This window comes from Loxodonta africana, chromosome 4 (genome assembly GCF_030014295.1).
Source record: "Loxodonta africana isolate mLoxAfr1 chromosome 4, mLoxAfr1.hap2, whole genome shotgun sequence".
Classification (NCBI taxonomy): domain Eukaryota; kingdom Metazoa; phylum Chordata; class Mammalia; order Proboscidea; family Elephantidae; genus Loxodonta; species Loxodonta africana.
The window spans coordinates 139,137,574-139,156,136 of record NC_087345.1 but is presented as its reverse complement, the minus strand read 5'-3'; the positions used below and the strand labels follow the sequence as shown (position 1 = coordinate 139,156,136).

The 18,563-nt window shown below is 48.0% G+C and overlaps 1 protein-coding gene across 1 annotated transcript in view; it reads right to left on the bottom strand.

The window, feature by feature from the left end:
• Positions 1-18,563, bottom strand: part of B4GALNT3 (beta-1,4-N-acetyl-galactosaminyltransferase 3) — a 124,802-nt gene that overhangs the window by 8,183 nt on the left and 98,056 nt on the right. The window contains exons 2-12 of the mRNA XM_064285189.1: positions 16,878-16,981; positions 15,790-15,867; positions 8,127-8,222; positions 7,529-7,619; positions 7,015-7,115; positions 6,461-6,528; positions 5,060-5,138; positions 4,909-4,975; positions 2,344-2,487; positions 1,145-1,254; positions 110-210 (exon numbers count right to left, since the gene is read on the bottom strand). Of these exons, the coding sequence (XP_064141259.1) occupies positions 110-210; positions 1,145-1,254; positions 2,344-2,487; positions 4,909-4,975; positions 5,060-5,138; positions 6,461-6,528; positions 7,015-7,115; positions 7,529-7,619; positions 8,127-8,222; positions 15,790-15,867; positions 16,878-16,981 (1,039 nt within the window). The remainder of the gene's footprint in view (positions 1-109; positions 211-1,144; positions 1,255-2,343; positions 2,488-4,908; positions 4,976-5,059; positions 5,139-6,460; positions 6,529-7,014; positions 7,116-7,528; positions 7,620-8,126; positions 8,223-15,789; positions 15,868-16,877; positions 16,982-18,563) is intronic.

Sequence of the window (18,563 nt, the reverse complement as noted above, 5' to 3'; positions counted from 1 at the left end):
TGTGAGTGTGTGATGTCCCCAAAGACTCCTCGGGCTGGCAGAGCACTTTTCTTTAGTCCTATAGAGCCCCCTGCAAGACCACCTTCCTGCCCCATTCAGCATTACTCACCTGTCCTGGTAGTAGGTGCTTTCCTGGTAGAAGCATTTGTTATGGGTCTCCATGTGGCTCAGGCGGGTATAGTCATTGGGGTAAACAAAGGACAGATGGACCTGGAAGGAGGGAAAGAAGCAGCAGGAGAAGAGGGTGGGGTCTTGGTAAGAAATCCCTAGCTGGGATGATCATACAGGGCCCTTAGGGTGCTGCCCTTGGCAAGCAGAGAAGGGCAACTTTGAGCTCTGATTGAAATATTTGTTACTCAGCCAGAATCCTATTCCTGTCTATGCCTCCTCTCCTGGACTCTCGGGACCAAAGGTAACCCCTGAGTCAAGCTCTCTAGTCCACCTGACCTTCACCTCCTGTCCAGCTCATACCTCAGCAGCAGCCAAGACCATTCCCTGCTCCCTCTGCCATCTGATGCCTTTACCTTTACAAACAACCTCCCTCCTCTTATTTACTATACTGCTTCCTTTGTCCCATTTAAACATAGCTCAAGGTCACCTCCACCAAAGAACCTTCTCAGTTATAGTCCACCTATTCTCTGATTGGGTGTTTGATTCCTGTCCTCTTTCTTCCTGCCTCCAGCACTCTTGTAATCATCTCTAGATCTATAGTGTTCATTCTGCCTCTTCAGTTTCTACACTGCGCTAAAGTTCTTTAAAGCTAACCTCTCCTCCATAGTTGATTTTTCCCTAGTGCCTTGTTTGTGAATTTAATCAAAACTGCTGGCAGATCAGCTGGCAGGACTGACAAAGGCAGGACAGGTAGAAGCAAAGCAGGAAGCCCTGGCCCAGCTCCCCTGACCTCATCACTGTGGCACAGTTGCGGGGTGGGGGGTGGGGGGTGTTTCTTAAAGCAGAATGCCCATTCTCAGGCTTTGCAGAGCAGTCCATTGGAGTCAGAGGCAACCTGGAATGAAAGTGCTCCTCAGCTCGGGGGGCGGGGGGGTGGGGGAGAGGAAGGAGTCCACCTCATTGCCTCCCATCCCAGGCATAGGCAGCAATCCCTTTTCCATTCCTGCCCCCACTGCCTGGGCCCAAGACTTACAAACCGGAGTCCCTGGTAGCGCTGCAGAGGGAGCCCATCCACCAGGTAGCTGGGCTTGTAGGGACAATCGGGCAGGACATGGCGGAGACGAGACTTGGGGATCAGAGGCCCTGAGGACAGTAGGGAAGAGGAACAGGAGTGGAGGTGAGAGCCTGAAACTGAGGCTGGTGTAGAGCCACAAAAGCTCCCGGCTGAGGTATGAGGGGTGCAGTCCTCTGCCCTGAGTAGGACTTTTTTCTGTTCCCTAGAGGCAGCTGTGGTCAGAGTCAGTGCCCATCGGGTGTAGCTGCCAACCCAGGCTGGCGCCAATCTTCTGGGGCAGGAGCACTTGAGAAGCTCCTTAGTGGCACAGGACTTGGAACAGCCCCTGGTACAAGGTACAGAAAGGTGCTCTAGCTGACTTTGGAATAACAGTACAGGCTGTTGTTGTTAGGTGCCGTCAATTATGACTCATAGCAACCCCACGTGACAGAATAGAACTGCCCCATAGGGTTTTCTTGGCTATAATCTTTCCGGGAGCACATCACCAAGTCTTTTCCCTCCCAGAGCCACTCGTGGGCTAGAATTGCCAACCTTTTGGTTACCAGTAAAGTGCTTAACCATTGTGCCACCAGGGCTCCTCCAGTACAGGGCTACCCTCAATAAAAGCTTAGAAACATCCAAGAGACTACAAAGCCCGTGCCCCACTGCAGTACCAGTAACTGAATTTCCTTCCTTGGGCTGAGCACCCGCTCTTCTTCTGTTTGTCATTTTTTTTGCAATTGTCATCTTTTAAAATGCAAACACTCTCAAGAGGAGTAATGTATGAAGACTCTAGCACCTTAGTGTGAACATATTTCTCTCATTGGGTGACAAGAGTTGGAATCCAACTATTACATTTGTAATTAGGGAGGGATGCATGGGGGGCCTTCTGGGGTCCAGTTCTAGTTCTTGTTCTGGGTGCTGGTTACACAAATGTTTCCTCTGTAGTAATTTGTACAGTTGTTAAATTAGACATATATATTTTTGTACTTTTCCCATATGCATGTTACCTTTTACACTGCAAAGAAAAAGACAAAGGTTCTATGACTTTTGGGATACTGTGGCAGAACTGACAAGTCTCCTGAGTCTTCCCCACCCTACCTCCCACCACTCCTGAACCTGGCAGTGCACTGTTCCCAGACTGGATGGTAGTGGCAAATGTGTGGCCAAGGCCTTACCTCGATAGAGGGAGTCCCGAGGGTCAGGCCGCAGCATGTCAGCCAGAGACTGCTCATCTTTGGGAAGAGAGTCTTGGGAGCCTATATGGCTGGCCGCTGTCTGTGGTATGTGGCCCACCTCATCCATTCTCAGGATCGTCTCATCTGGGCCCCAGGAAGGAAGGAGCAGAGGGAAGCTGTGAGTCCTGGAGCAAATCCAGCCCAGAACCAGTCCCCCTGCCTCTCTGAGGGGCAGAAGCCCACGAGGGGCAGGGGAAGACTTGGATAAGACTTCTGTCTTCCAACAAGGCCAGTGTGGGATGCACTCAGTCCCTCTTCTCTCTAGCCCTGCAACCATAACTTGTTTTAGCTCTTTATCTCCCTGTGACCCTTGCACCAGACCCAAGGCTACCCACATCACAATTTCATGTGAACTGGGAAAAGACACCTCTTCCTCAAAATGGCTTACTGCTACATATTGGAGAGCTCTCATTATAAATATCTTTAATCAAACAGATGAATGGATAAACAAAATGTGGTATATAAACACAATGAAATACTACTGAGCCATGAAGAGAAATGAAGTTCTAATACATGTGACAATGTGGATGAACCCTCAAAGCATCATGCTGAGTGAAATAAGTCAATCACAAAAGGGCAAATATTGTATGATCTTTTCATATCCTTATAGGAAATGATAATAATAGGCAATTGTGTAGAGACCGAAGTTTATTAATGGTTGCCAGGGATGGGAGGGAGGGAGAGGAGAGCCATTGTTTAGGAAGCAGTGAGTTTCTGTTTATGGTGACAGGAAATTTGGCAGCAATTATGGGTGATGGTTACACAACATGATTAATGTCACTAAACTGTAAACTCAAAAATGTTGCATTGGCAAAAATGATGTGTCATACATATATTTTACAACAATAAAATAAATATCATTAACTCATCTAACACTTACATAGCATTTACTGCTAATTTTAAGCCAGGCACTGTTATAAGTATCTTACAAATATTAACCCATTTAATCTTCACAACTCCCCAAGACTTGTATACAATTGTCATTTCTGTTTCATAGATAAGGAACTTTGGCAAAGAGAATCTAAGTAACACGCCTAATGTCACACAATTTAGTTGTCATTTGCCTTCAATTCCAACTGATAGCAACCTCACAGGACAGAACAGAACTGCCCCATAGGGTTTCCGAAGCTGTAATCTTTACGGAAGCAGATTGCTAGGTCTTTTCTTCCGCAGAGCGGCTGGTGGGTTCAAACTACCCACCTTTTGGTTAGCAGCTGAGTGATTAACCATTGAGACACCAGGACTCCTTGTCACACAACTGATTAGTAGCAAAGCCAAGTCTGAACCCAGGCAGTCTAGCTCCAGAGTCCAGGTTATGCTACCTCTCAAATACACAAACTAACAATGCCTACCATGAGAAGTGAGCCCTCTAGCGTTCAAGGCAGCCCTGCCTTCCCCCTGTCTTCCTCTCCCTCCTATCCTCATCTTCAGGTTGCCTCATACCTACCTCTTCCCTTTTCTAACAAAGCCTCCTTGGGGGAGCTGGTTACTTGTCTTTGCTCTCTGCCTCCTCGGTTGCTTTGCCTTGAGTCCCAGATAGAGGCTTTCCTTCTCTACTGAAGTACATTACGTATGGCCCACTTTACTAGTTTCTTACCTGAACTTTGCTATGGGCTTCTTTCTTCTAGGTTCACATTAAATATATGGGTTCCAATTCCTTCTTACACCATTGCACCAGCTCACAACCTGCGCCTCTTGCCATGACCTTGTGGCCTCTTGCAATGACCTTGTGGCCTCTTGCTTTGGTCACCGTAACTTCCTCCCACCAACCTCGCCCGTTCCACACTGCCACCTTCTCCTGTGAATGCACACCTTCCTTTTCTCTCTCCATCCTGTCCTCCTTCAAGCCCACACACCTCCCACTGCCTCTCTGCTCCCCTCCCAGCACTCACCCTTCCCTTCCTCTCTTGGGTTCTAGCTGTGCCTGCTCTTTCTACACTGGGACCCACACGGCCCCTCCTGCCAGAGAGGCCTAGAAGAGGGCAATTTGTCAGTGGGGTCCCCCTGGACAGGAGTTTTGCTGTGGAAATCACAGGCAATGGAAAGTACAATTGAAAAGTTCATTTACTGCAAATTGAAAGCAGGTGAAAGTTTCCTCTCCAATGGCCACAGTTTTGTTAAGAATCACAGTTGCTTATCTGTAAAGTAGGGGATTAGATTCAATCAGAAGTTTTTAATCTGGGGTGAGCCTCAAATTCTCTGGGTTTCCTTGAGATTGTATACAAAATGTTGTGTGTTGGTGGACAAGGGCATTTCTCTCAGGTGAGGGCTCAGAAAGCTTCCAGCAGGTTCTCAAAGGGGCTGCTGACCCCTGAGAGTTAAGGACCCCTGACCTCAAGGCCGCTTTAGGTTCTGTCCCTTATTCTTGGTCCGCCTCACACCCACCGCTCTAAGCACCTTGGGCTTTAGCCTTCTCGGCTCCCACCTCACACCCTAGGTGGGCTGAACCCTGCGTGTTGGCACTCTTTCACCTCTGTCTCTGGCCTAGGGGCAGAGCCTACTCACTTGTGAAGAGGGACAGGGAAACTGAGTCAATGATGGTGAACTTGGCTCCAGGGTCATGCCGTCGCCACTGGAAGAGGAAAGAGGGTGGATGTGGATGGTTGGAGGTACTTGGGTCTCAAATAGGGTTCAAGGGACAAGGGGAAGCACTCACTGCAACTTCCACATGATCGGTGCCTTCATCATTCTGCTTGTGCAGCACCTCAAAGTAGTACCTGTGGGAGGCTGACAGGCTGGTAGGAGGAGAGAGCAGAGAAAACAGGGCTGTCTTCTCAGGCCCCTGTGGTCACCCCCTCTGGCCCTCTTCCACTGTGCCACCCCAGACCCCTACTTCTCTCCCACCAGCCATAAACTCCCCTTATCCCTTTATCCTTTGGTCTTACAATCTCAGGAGCTTGCATTTAACCAGTTTAGAATACCCACTCCCCCACTTACTACCAGTGTGAACTTAATCTCCTCATCTGTAGGATTGAAATAATAGCACTTACTTCGCAGGATAATTGGGAGAATCAAATGAAACAGTAACAGCTAACCCTTAGGAGTAGTTACTACGTACCGGGCATTGTTCTAAGTGTTTTCTATATACTAACAGTGAGGCACAGAAATCTTGGGTAATTTGCCCAAAGTCATCTGGGCTGTAAGTGGTGGGTTTGGGATTTGGTCCAGCAGTCTTGCTTCAGAGCCCATGCCGTTAACTGCTATGCTGAAATACATGTAAAGTGCTCACCATAGTGGATGGCACATAGCAAGTACTCTACGCATGCTTAAAAAACAAAAACCTAAGCCTGTTACTGTTGAGTCGATTCTGACTCATAGAGACCCTATAGAACAGAGTAGAGCTGCTCCATAGCGTTTTCAAGGAGCAGCTGGTGGGCTCAACTGCTGACTTTTTGGTCAGCAGCTGTAGCTCTTGACCATCGCGTCACCAGGACTCCCTATGCATGCTAGACTGTCTTATTATTATCAACATCAATATTATTACCACCAAACCAATGTACAATCCTGCGTATGTGTGTATTGGCCACCAGGTGGCACTCTGAAGTTGGGGTACGTCCACACTTCCAGCACGTTAAAGCTAGTGCAGCCTCTATGGGCTGGGAAACGGCTTCCCTTCCCTCCGGCCTACTAAGGGATCACTGCAAGGACATCAACAGCCTAGGCACTCCTGGCAGCACAGGCAGGCAGAGCCCAGGCTGCACAGGTGTAGACAGCTCTGGGGATGGAGTAAATGGGAAAGGCAAGGACTAGGAGAAAGGAGACCTATTTTCCTTTCCTGAGTGTTATTAAATAGCCGTTTGATCTTCAATAAATCAACACCCCTCTTTGGGCCTCAACTTCCTATCTACGAAATGAGGAAGGGTGGGCCTGGTGGTCTCTAAGTCAAAGACTCCATTTACCCAGAATGCATAGGTGGCGGCCCATGGAACCTTTGGAAAAAGGAGGCTGGATAGGGCAGAGGCATGCAGCCGATTTCTCTGACCCTGATTCGGCTTTAGCACTTAGGGTTTTCTTTTGCTGGCTCAAGAGAATGTCTGTCGGGACACTTCCTACTCACCCCACTGGCTTGGAAATTTGACTCCGAAACTTCCCAAACTCTCCAGGGGCAGTCCATTCCTTTCCAGTCTAGAGGTATGGGGAGAGGGAGAGAAGAAGAGAGAAAAAGAAATTGTGAAGAAGTATGTGAGGTGGTGAGTGGAGAGACAAAGAAGGAATGAGAAGCAAGGTGAAGAAAGAGGAAGAGGGAACAGAAGAGAATGAGAACAACAGGAGAGAAAACAGAAAAGAATTAAAGAGAGTGATGTGTGGGCTATAGGACCTAAAAGATGTGTGTGGCCCAGTCTTGACCCAGAGATCAATCTTTCTGGGGTCTTTTCCCAGCCTCACACTCAGAATCCTTATTCTTTCCCATACCTCAGTCTATCCCTTTGTAAAATGGGCTAGGAATGAGAGCAAGGATACTTCTTTTTCATCCCTTCTTCCCCAGGAGTCACACCAGAGATGCTAATGGTAATGAGAGTCTTCTGATGGAATCAGGCTCTCCAAACCCCCCTTCAATGCCCTGGCTCCCAGGACCAATGGCAGAAGTCCCTGAGGCTGAGCTGGCCCTACCTTGCCCACACTGGCCAGCAGCTGAAGGCCTGAGACCTGGTCGTCACGGCTCAGCCAGAATTCAGCATTGTCATCTGCAGCAATGGCAAACTGGACTTTCCCTGGGCAGTGGGAGAGAGAGTTTATAGGTGAGAGCAGGAAGGGCTTTGGCATAAAGGGTGGATGGCCTTTTTTATGTCTTTGTGGTTATATTCTCTTCGGGGGCTTGGTGCCTTGGCTTCCCCCTCTGTAAAGGTAAGGTTTCTACACCTTGGGAGACATTGTGAAGAAAGACAAGACTTGTATAGAGAGATGATGAGTTAGTTCCAGGTTCAGCAAATCAGAGAATGAGTGGGCCAACTGGAGCAGACTGGATGAGATGCACCATGTCTCAATTTTCCCTCTCTCCCTAATGCACTAATAGGGGCCAGTCACCTAGTGTTGGCTTATTTCTCAGTGGCAGGCAGTTTTGGGTACCCTGCAGAACTCTGGGCAGGAAGGAAACAAACAGATGGGGCCTTGGGGTTGGCCTCACCGTCAGTGAAGGGGTGCAGGTAGCCAAAGATGCGGAGGCCATAGTTGGTCCATTTAGGGGACACAGCCAGCTTCCTCAGGGTTGTGCGGACCTGTGCCAAGAAAGGGGAAGGCAACTGTTATCCAGAAGAAGGAAAAGGAAATTGGTCCACAAAAGGCTGGTGAGAAGACCAGGGAGGGGAGCAAGACAGGAGGGACTGGGACACAGCTTGGAGAGTGGAGCACAGGCTGCCTTTCAGCTCCCCCTGCCTCTTTGTCCAGGTGACCTTATCCGGTACACAACCAGCACGATTAGACATGGTGCCCTCAGTAAACCACATTGTGAGCCATGATGAGATCCTAAAGCTGAAATGAAGTAGAGGATGGTCGAGAAATTGAAGGAATCTTTGGGAAGGGACTAGGGAGATATTGTGGGCAGAGGAAAAGAGGGACCAATAGATAAGGGAAAGAAAATGAGTCAGAAAAGGAAAGAAAGACGAGGAAGACAGGGCTGGAGCTAGGGGCCAAAGAGAGACGAGATGGAAGTGGGGCAGAGGGAGGAGAGAAGAAAGGGGTGTGGATGGGGAAGGATGGAGGAGGTGGGCCCAGCATGTACTCACGTGGGGGTACAGTGGGAAGTGGAGATTCCTCCTGAGCTGCTGGATGGAGCTGCCACACCAGTCTTCAAACACATGCAGGTTGGCACGACCCCGGAACTGTACAGGGCAGGGCAGGGGGCAGATGAGTGAGAGTGTGTATCCCTAAAATGCCCCTGTAGCTCCACGGCTTGAGGAGGCTAGATGGATAGACAGACATGCACGCATGCTGCCCCAGCACCCCACCCCACCTGCAAGTACTTATCTCACTGCTGCAGGTCATGGTCCACCCCAGTCTCAATCCCCATCCTTGGGGAACTCAGCACTTATGCTCACCCCGTGGCTTGCCCTGAGGGCTGGGTCTGTTTCCTGGAGGCGCGCGCGCGCGCGCGCACACACACACACACACACACACACACCGTCCCCACTCCTTGCAGGAAGGGGGTGGTTTGTGCTCCCCAGGAGAGGAGGTAACAGCCATGACAGAATGGCAGAGAAGACAGGGAACTGGAAGGAGCTAAGCTGGGACTTCAGCTAAGGACTTGCTCTCCTCCTCCCCTTCCCCTAAAGCCAGTAAGAAGAAAACACCACAGCTGTCTGCTGGTGAAACCTTATCTACCCGTGGTCTTCTCACTCTGGTTCCCCAGGCTGGGAAGCATCTGGGAAACGCTGCAGGAGGTATCTGAGGGCCCCATCCGGCTACCCCAGTGAGCCAGCCAAGCGGCCTCCCCACCGAGGCCTCCCTTCTGCCCTCTCAGGAGCTCCCAGCCTCACTAGACCAGGCCTGCCCTGGGACAACCACAAAGGTGCCTGGGGCTTCCCCCACAGCACTGGGTAGGTTGTTGCACAGGACAATGACATCTTCTCTCTTCCCTAGGCTGTGGTATTGGTGGGGGACTGGACTGAGCCTTGAGGCCTGGAGCAGAGGGCCCCCTTCAGAAGAAAGGGCTAAGGCAGGAGCCAGTGTTTTGAGTGGTAGAAGGGTTGGTAGCTTGAGAAAAAAAGAGCTTGAGAGGGGAGGGCAAATGTAGTGATATGATCCCAATCTACCCCGACAAACAGTTTCAGATTACCCCATATCAGCTTCCCCGCCCCAACCGCCCCAGGCCCAGAGCTTCGTCTCCAGGTTGTGGGAGGCAGGGCCTCAATTACGCTATATAAGCCCTGCCCTGTCCTCCCTACTGTGGCCCATCGGATATCAAAATCAGAGCTGCCCAGAGAAAAACTCAGCAGAGGTGGAAGGGACACCCAGATTGGAAGCCCAGATAGAAGGAAGCGGCACAAGGTCCTCAGCAAGAGATGGGGAGGGAGTGAGGGAGAAAGGAGGAAGGGGAGGAGAGAGGAAGGATGGTGGTGGGAAGGGAGAACTCTACAGGAATGCTGAAGATCTGAGGTGTGGCTGGTGGGGTGGGCAGTCCCCAGGCTCTGGGAAACACTGCTGCACAGCTGGATGCAGAAAAGACACAGGAGCCTGTCACTCCTGACACTTCAGCAACTTGGCACCTCCTGGGCACACTGTCCTGGTCAATGCTAGGAATGTGAGCCCTGAGGGAGCAGCTCCCCAGAAGATGAGTGGGGGGCTGGGATGGGTGGGAGAGAGAATGTGGGCTGGGTAGGTGGGGGGTGGGTTAAGGCTTCATGGACAGAAAGAATGGGGACATTGTGCTACTTCTGGGGAAATTCCTTGAATCCGGTTTATAAGACTCAGTTGTCTCCTGGAATGGCCCTCCTCTGCCCCCTCCCTGGGAGACCTTCAGGGCAGTGTGTTCAGCTCCTGCATACTTGCCAAGGTCCATGGGGGAGAACATGCCACCAGAGCAGCCTGTTGCATTCTGCCGGGAGGCCAGAGGCTGGCGGGGGGGGGGGGGGGCATGGGAAGGAGTGAGTAGCTGGGCTGGCTGCCTCACACCTCCCTCCCATGGCCTCTCTTGCTTTAGCAGTGGGATCCTGAGGTGCAGCAGGGAACAGGGAACAGGGGACATGAGACAAAGAGTTCAGGAAGAGGCCATCTATCTCCTCTGGGGTCTAGGCCCTTACCCAGCATTAAGCTAGCCCTCAGAACATGCTTCACCCACCCTCAGGATGTAGGTGGGGGTCTCAGAGACCAGTGAACACTGTCTTCCTCACCAGGATTTGTATTGTTCCAAGTTTTGGGGCACTTTGTATCTGGCATAGAGCCCTGGTGGCGCAGTAGTTAAAGCACTTGGCTGCTAACTGAAAGGTCAGCAGTTCAAAACCACCAGCAGCTCCTCGGGAGAAAGATGTGGCAGTCTGCTTCCATAATTATTTACAGCCCTGGAAATCCTATGGGACATTTCTACTCTGTCCTATAGGGTCGCTATGAGCCGGAATCAACTCGATGGCAGTGGGTTTGGTTTGGTCTTTGTATATGGCAGGGATGCAGGAGTCTGGTACATAAGCCTCTGCCTACTCTCTACATTGTCCAGCAGAGACTAAGGCCCGGGCAAGGACATTAATTACTCCAAGTGTAGAGTACACCCGTGGCCAGTGATGGATTTGGAACTTCCAATTAAAAGTAGTGGAGAAAATATCTACTGGAACCCTCTCATTATCGAGATGAGGATATTGAGGCCCAGAGAGGTAAACTTACTCCCCGAGGACACACAATAATTAACACTGTGGATGTGTGCAGAAGTGTACGCAAGTACAGACAGAGGGCAAGACCAGGCCAGTGGGTCCTCACCCAGGAATGTCCACTCTCTCCCACCCCTACCGACACTGGCTCTGCCAGGCTGGCAGCGAAGCCTCCTAACTGGATCTCAGCTTCTCCCCTCTCCACCGATTCTTCACACTGCCTCCAGAATTGTCTTTCTAAAACACAGATCTGATCATGTCACTCTGCTGCTTAAAACCTCAGAAGGTACCCAGACACGCTGCTAACTGAGAACTGAAAAAGACTCCTAAAGCCTACTTCTCACACAAAGATTAGATATGCCTATAAAACAAAAAATAACACACATGAGGAACATGCTTTTTAGTTCAATCAAATATATGAGACCAAATGGGCAACTCCTGTTCAAAAGCAAGAGGAGAAGGCAGGAAGGAATAGGAATTGGACGAATGGGCACGGGGGATGCGGGGTGGATAGGGGGTGTGTGCTGTCACACTGTGGGAATTGTGACCAATGTCACAAAAGATGTGTATAAATTTCTGAGTGAGAAATTAGAAATTAACTTGAGCTATTAACTTTCACCTAATGCATTAAAAAAAAAAAAAAAACTCTCAGAAGACTCCCAGAAGCCTTCAGAACAAAGCCTCACCCCGCACGCAAAGCCCTTTACAACTGACCTACTTTCACAGCCTCACCTCACACTACGTCCCATCACACACCTATACTCCACCCACACCAAACTCCTGTCAACCAAAAATGTCATGCTGTCTCACCTCTCCATGGCTTCACAAATACTATTTCCTGATTGAAAGGCCCTTTCCTTCCTTTCCTGCATGCTCACCCTTCAAGGCTCTTCCTTCAAGGCTCTTCTCAAATATCTTCTCTTCAAGGTCTGCTCTAACTTAACCAGGCAGAGTTAACAGCTGCCTTGCCTGTGTTCCCTGAACATCGTAATTATTTGAACAAACGCTTGGAGAAGGTAAGACTGGAACCACAGTCTCCAGACTCAGATATTCCTTCATTTATTCTATAAGCACTGTTTTAGTCATCTAGTGCTACTATAACAGAAATACCACAAGTGGATAGCTTCAGCAAAGAGAAATTTATTTTCTCACAGTCTAGTAGGCTAGAAGACCAAATTCAGGGTGTCAGCTCCAGGGCAAGGCTATTTCTGTTGACTCTGGAGGAAGATCCTTGTTATCAATCTTCCCTAGGACTCGGAACTTCTCTGCACAGGAACCCTGGGTCCAAAGAACGCACTCTGCTCCCGGTGCTGCTGTGTTGGTGGTATCGGGTCTCCGACTCTCTGCTTTCTTCCCTTTCCTTTTATCTCTTGTAAGATAAGAGGTGGTGTAGGGAAACTCCCTTTACACTGGATCAGGGATGTGACCTTAGTAAGGGTGTTACAACCCCACCCTAATCCTCTTTAACATAAAATTATAATCACAAAATGGAGGATAACCACACAATACTGGGAATCAAGGCCTAACCAAGCTGATACATATTTTGGGTGGACACAATTCAATCCATGATGAGCGCCAAGTGTCTGCTTTTGCCAGCCCTAGGGTTGCCACTAAACAGTTAATGCTGAAAGATGTGGTCCTGAAAGGAGATGGACTAAGCAAACTGGTGTCACCTGCCCTAGGAGCTCCCACAGAGGTGTGAGATACAGAGGGAGTTGTGGGCTCCACCTCCAGGAGAGATTAGTAGCCCATGAGGGAACGTGAGCACTCACTGACCCTCCACTACAGCATGCTGCTGCTCGATCATATTCAGATGCAACAAGACCAGCACCCTTGCCTGGTGGTTCAACTCAATAGGCAGTGAGGCCTCGCCCTGGAGGAGGAGCATAGAAGTTGGAACCACACTTGTTCTTTGAAGGAGTTCACATCTGTTCTTTGAAGGAGTTTCTCCTTGGGATAAGGAGGTTTCAGATTCCATGACAGGAAGGAGTATCTACAGAGTTTGAAGAAAGTGCCGGAAGCCCATCTGGTGAAATCAGGATGGATGAAATGATCCCCATCCTAACAGGTGGCTTGTAATTGAACCGAGGTGCCACCTACCACCCCACTGAGGTGACCAAAGTGTACAGAATAGAAGGTAAGCTGTAATGATGGTGATTTGGGGCTCTGAAGAAAGAACCTGATGCACACAAAAACTTGTACACAAATGTTCATAGCAGTATTACTCATAACAGCCAAAAAATAGGAACAACTCAAATGTCCACCAACTGATGAGTGGATAAAATGGGGTATACCCATGCAATGGGATATTATTCAACAATAAAAAGGGGTGAAGTACTGATATATGCTACAACATGGATGGAACATGGAAACATCATGCTAAGTGAAAGAAGCCAGTCACAAAGGACCATATATTGTATGGTGCCATTTATACTCAATTTCCAAAACAGGAAAATCTATAGAGACAGAAAGCTGATTGGTGGCGGCCTAAGGCTGGGGAGACAAAGGAATAGGAGTGACTGCTAATGGATACAGGGTTTCTTTTAGGGGTAATAAAAATGTTCTAAAATTGATTGTGGTGATGGTCACACAGCTCTGTGGATACACTAAAAGCCATTGAATAGCACATTTTAGATGAGTGAATTGTATGGTGTGTGAGTCATATTTCAATATGCTGTTTAAAAAAATGAAAGGAAAGCCTGGTTTGTGTCACAGCCCTGTCCACAAGAGAGAGACATTGCCTTACCAAAGCCTGCATGAAATCACCCACAAAAACTCTTTCTGACTTGCTTTAATTGGATTTTGTATGCACCAAATTTCTTCCTTGGCATTATTTTAGTTTTCCAAGGGAAGTATCCTGGATAGCAGACACAGAGTTTTGGTCAATGGATGGGTACATTGACAGGAAAATGAATAAGTTGGTATTGGGGTTTGTTAATTATTGTCTTGTGATTTGGGTTGATAAGAATAAGTTTCTGAGAGCAGATAGCCATCAAGCCCAGTCCCCACAGCCAGCCATCCAATGCAGTCTCTCTCTCTCTGACATGCTTAGTACAATGCCAATTGCTGCTGTGACTTTGAGAGTGACTTCTGGCCTTTGAGATCCTGACCTGCCAGCCAAGGACTGGGACAGAGAACAGCCTTCTCATATTCTGTCCTCGCTCACCTCTCAGTGACCTTGAGCAAGAGAGTTAACCTTTCTTAGATATTACCTGCAAAAGGGGGATAACAACACAACCCAGCTGCTAGCGTATGTTCAACAAATGATATATAATATTACCCTGAGGGTTTCCTGCTGAAATTGTATGTGGAAAGGCAGAAGATAGGTAAGGAGATGGGAACAGAGATATTCCCGTGACGTGGAGGGACTGTGAAATTGAGCTGGAAGAGAGCTGGGCTCAATCACTATGCAGCTACGTGACTGAATATATTATTTAACCTTTGAGGTCCCTATTTTCCTCATCTGTAAAATAATGGGATTGGATTGGATCAGCCATTCCCTTAAGATTCATGAAGACTGTGATGAGAATTTGTAAACTACTTTTAATATTAAAAAAAAACAGAATCAATGGAAATCAGGCATTTACTCCAAAAGGCCACACAAACTTACTAAAAGATCAATTATTTCTGTAAAAAGTTAATTCCATTTTAATCACTACTTATTTGTTTATTGTTTTAATTTCACTATATACTCAAATAGAAATATCTGTGTAAATTGACACACATCTCTCTCCTTGACTGGCAAAAAAAGTGGCAGAGTTAACGATTTAATAAATGCAGAGTGTTTTGTAGCTATAATCTTCCAAAATAATTGGCTTGTTAAGAAAAGTGATCAGAGCTGTCCTTAAAGGAGAAGCCTAGGTCACTGGCCTAACGATCTTTAAGGCACTTTCATTTCAAAACGCTACCTGTGGGTGGGGCGGGACATAAGCACCTGATGATATCACCCAGCTCGGGTGTGCCAGGGTTGTAATCCATTCTCAGCGCTTCAAAAAGAGGCAGTTTCACAATGTGGGTAACCTAACATTTAGCATAATACTACCCCTTTCCCTCCTGTCCCAGAGCAAGCAGGTGGAAATAAATTGGAAATAAAACCACCAAGGCTGAAGAGATTAATCTCTGACAGGCATGGATAATGATAATGGGCTGGCCAATCCTACCAGGCCAAGGAAAGTAGCCTGGGCCCACAGACCTCGGGACTAAAAGACACTGAGCCCTGGGCAAGGTGTAAAATACGAAACCTAATTTAAAATTTTCATCCCCAAAGCACTCTGCTACTATCAAGTCTTGGCACAAGAACTTACCCAAGGCCATCTCGGACACGTTAATTAACCTCCCTAAGCCTCAGTTTCTTCACCAAAAGAAAAAGAAGCTGTCAAATCCAAACTAAAGAAAAAGTATCGCGATGGTTATGGTAACTTTCATTCGCCTGTTTTACTGCCTCCTATAAAATTTTCCTAAAGTACAGTTTCCTAATGTATGTTCTGTAGAACTCTAGTTTTCATAGAATGTTAATGGATGTTTTGTGGGGGGAAGAAAAAAGCTATTCAGGAGTCAAATAAATCTGGAGTAGGCCCAGTTAAATTGAGTTCCACAGATGACTGTGGAACTCCTCAGGCCCTTTAATATGATAACGCAAATGTCCAAGAAAGGGATGTAGTATACAGTTTTCTAAACTTATTGTAACAATGAACTACTTTTTTCCTGGAATATTTTACAGGGCTTAATGGTCTAAGAAAAGACAGTTTGGGAAGCCTATCTTTAAGAATGGGGATCGAGAGTAGCCAGGAAAGTTTTATAACTTTCCTGAGCCTTGTTTTTCCCACTTGTAAAAGGAGGATAATGATACTATCTTACAGGGTTGTAAATCTTACAGAGTTTTAAATCTTCCATGAGAGGATATATGTAAAGCAGGCCTTCAAGAAATTCTAGCTCTCCTTCTCTAAAGAAAGAAAACTCAGTCTTGAACGCTCGGTGGTAAAATTTTTCAATAATAACCACTAGAAAAAAAATCATTCTGTAGTCTCTGGAATTATCTGGAAAAAATATTTTTTTAATCCTCTCAAAGAACACGGACAGTAGAGCCTCTTACCTCTGAGAGCCAGGGGACAGGCTTGTTCCACTTCAAGTAGCTGCTGTTACTGCTACCACCTTGGTCAGTTTCTTGGTTCTAGTGGAAGAATGGAGAATGAAGTTGGTGAGAACATTAGAGTGTGAAATTCGGGGAACGGACAGGATGCAGGGTCCCTTGAAAATGCCTGTGGGGAAGTACCATCAGGAGACAAGTATTGACTTAAGAGACATTCCCATTTATTAGTCACATTACCGTCCCTCAGAGTATACCTCCTTACAAGCTGTATCAATGTATACGCCTGAGGTTCTTTTACTTTCCTGAATTTTCTCAGCCTTTCCCATATGGAAAAAAAAAAAAAAAAAAACTTTCCTAATTAGATCAGGATCTCCTGAGGGCAGGGGCCCAGGGTTGTTACCCCTTGAGGATATCCCAGCCCCTCCCTACCCACGCAGACCCTCAGGTCGGTTTGGTTCTGATGCAGCTGCAGGGATCTATGCCTGCTCTAGGCCCAGAGGCTCAGCATAAGGGCTCCAGACTAAATTGGACCCTAATTTCCCTAACCCCACCCAGAGCTGTCTCTCTAGGGTCCCTATCTCTCTAGGGACCACTGGCCCAAGAAATACTATAGGGAAAATTCTCCATTATAAATCTGTACCCCAGCTATTTGCAGGGAGGGGTGTCTGTCTACCTCATCATCTCTGACTCTTAGCAGCAAGCACCTGGTGTCGTCAGCAAAGTACCAGCCCAGGCCTCACACCAACAAGAGGCAGGACATGCTGGCTCTGCTTCAAGTCATCTATGGCTGTTTGAGATGCTGGCCGCCTGCCTCAAGAGGTTCAAACACGGGCATCTTGAACTCTAAGAACTATGCAACAAAGGCAGAAACAGGACAAGCAGGCCCAGTGTTCTGAGAAGAGCAGGATAGACATCTCTACTCCCTTAGCTAGGAAACCCATGGTGCCAGATTGGGATTTCATTGGCTGGTTCTCCTCTCCCTCTCTTACCATAGAAAAGTGGAGGTTCCCCCCCCCCCGAAGGTTATAAGGGCAGGGGCATCTGAAGATCTGAGTTAATCAGCAGGGGGACCAGCTGGTTCCACCACATACCTTGAGGCCCAACTTCTGGGGGTGGTAGAACTGGAGATTTGGATCCACAGCTGGGATGTTTCTGCTGGACAGAGCTTTGGCCAGTTCGCTCCAGCTGCCATACCCTATGCAAGAGAAAGAGGAGAGGAAAAAGGTCAATATAACCCGAAGCCCTCATAAATCTAAAGATTTGGGGGGAATAATAGAGGTAAGCATCTCCCTTTCTGCCTTTTCTGTTCATATAGTGGATAAGAAGGTGGGGGCAGTTACAAATGTGGCAGAAAGAGGACCTGAGCTCACATCCTTTTAAATTTGCTGCCTTCCATACATCAGAGGAGGAGCCCCTGTAACACAGTAGTTAAACGCTTGGCTGCTAATGGCAAGGTCAGTGGTTCTAATCCGCACAGCAGGTCCTCTGGAGAAAAAACCTGGTGGTCTACTCCCATAAAGATTACAGTTTAGGAAACCCTATGGGGCAGCCGTACTCTGTCCTACAGGGTCGCTCCGAGTCGGAATCGACTCAACAGCACCTAACAACAACATACATCAGAAAAGGAGCCAGGCCAGGTGCAAAGGGACTACTATATATGATTCTTTTCTTCTGAAGACCAATTTCTCCCAAAAGCAGCGTGGGGAAATGGTTGTGAAAGGCAGTAGAAATAAGCTTTCACTCTTTGTGTCTGCAGCTCAGTCCTTTTCCTCAGAGCCCAGGGAGACGGGAGAGATAGCAGGAGGCAGGGATACCCTTCCCCCTGCCCTGTGAACCACTGGGCTGCTGGATGGAACCAGAGCTGGTGAAGCAGGACTTGGTATTTGTCAAGGAAATTCATAAACTGCAGGTGATGAAAGATTAGAGGCCTGGTTATTCCTGGATTGATCTGGAGGCTGTGTTTGACGAATGAGGTCTGTACCCTGAAGGTTCCGGAACCGGCTAGGCTACACACATCTGGGAAGGCAAAAAGCCAAACCATGGTGAGCGTGAGGCGGGGAACAGGAAATTGTTGGGGGTCCCCATATGCATTCAACAACAAGGAGACCAAGGCTTCTAGAAGGGTTGGGGGGAACAGAGTTCAGTGGTCAGTCACTGCTACTCACTAAGGGTCAGAGCCCTGCCAAGAAGAATACCTGGCCATGGCTGTTGAGCTTTGAATATGCGGAACCCAACCACTGGTAGCCGTAAACTGGAATCACAGACCAGCAAGAGCTAGAAGAAACTTTCAAGGTCACCTAGCCCTCACTTGACAGATGAGGAAAATAGCACCCAGGCCAGTCAAAGCACTTTATCCAGGGTCACTTAGCAAACAGTGACAAAGTTAACACTACAACCCAATCGTTCAAATGGATTTCCACTGGGTTGCTACTTTTTCTCCAACAATTTCAGTAAGATGCCTCCGTGATACTGTTGAAGGTGCCGCATAAAAGGAGCCAAACGGACAGCCACTGACTCCTGGGATCCAATACTGGACAAGTGAGCAGCAGTGTCATAGGAAGGCCTATGTGAGGACCAGCAGGGATATGGATGGCCAACCAGGCACAGAATGAAGAGCACAACCCATAAATATGGGCCTCAGAGAAAGTGAGCCTCAACATTTTACATGAGTATTTATGTAGCTGACTCTTGGTCGGGGGGGGACTGGGAGCCATACATTGGAATGGGATGAGGGGCTGTGGTTTAGTGCTTCGCTTACACATTTATGTTTTGTATGG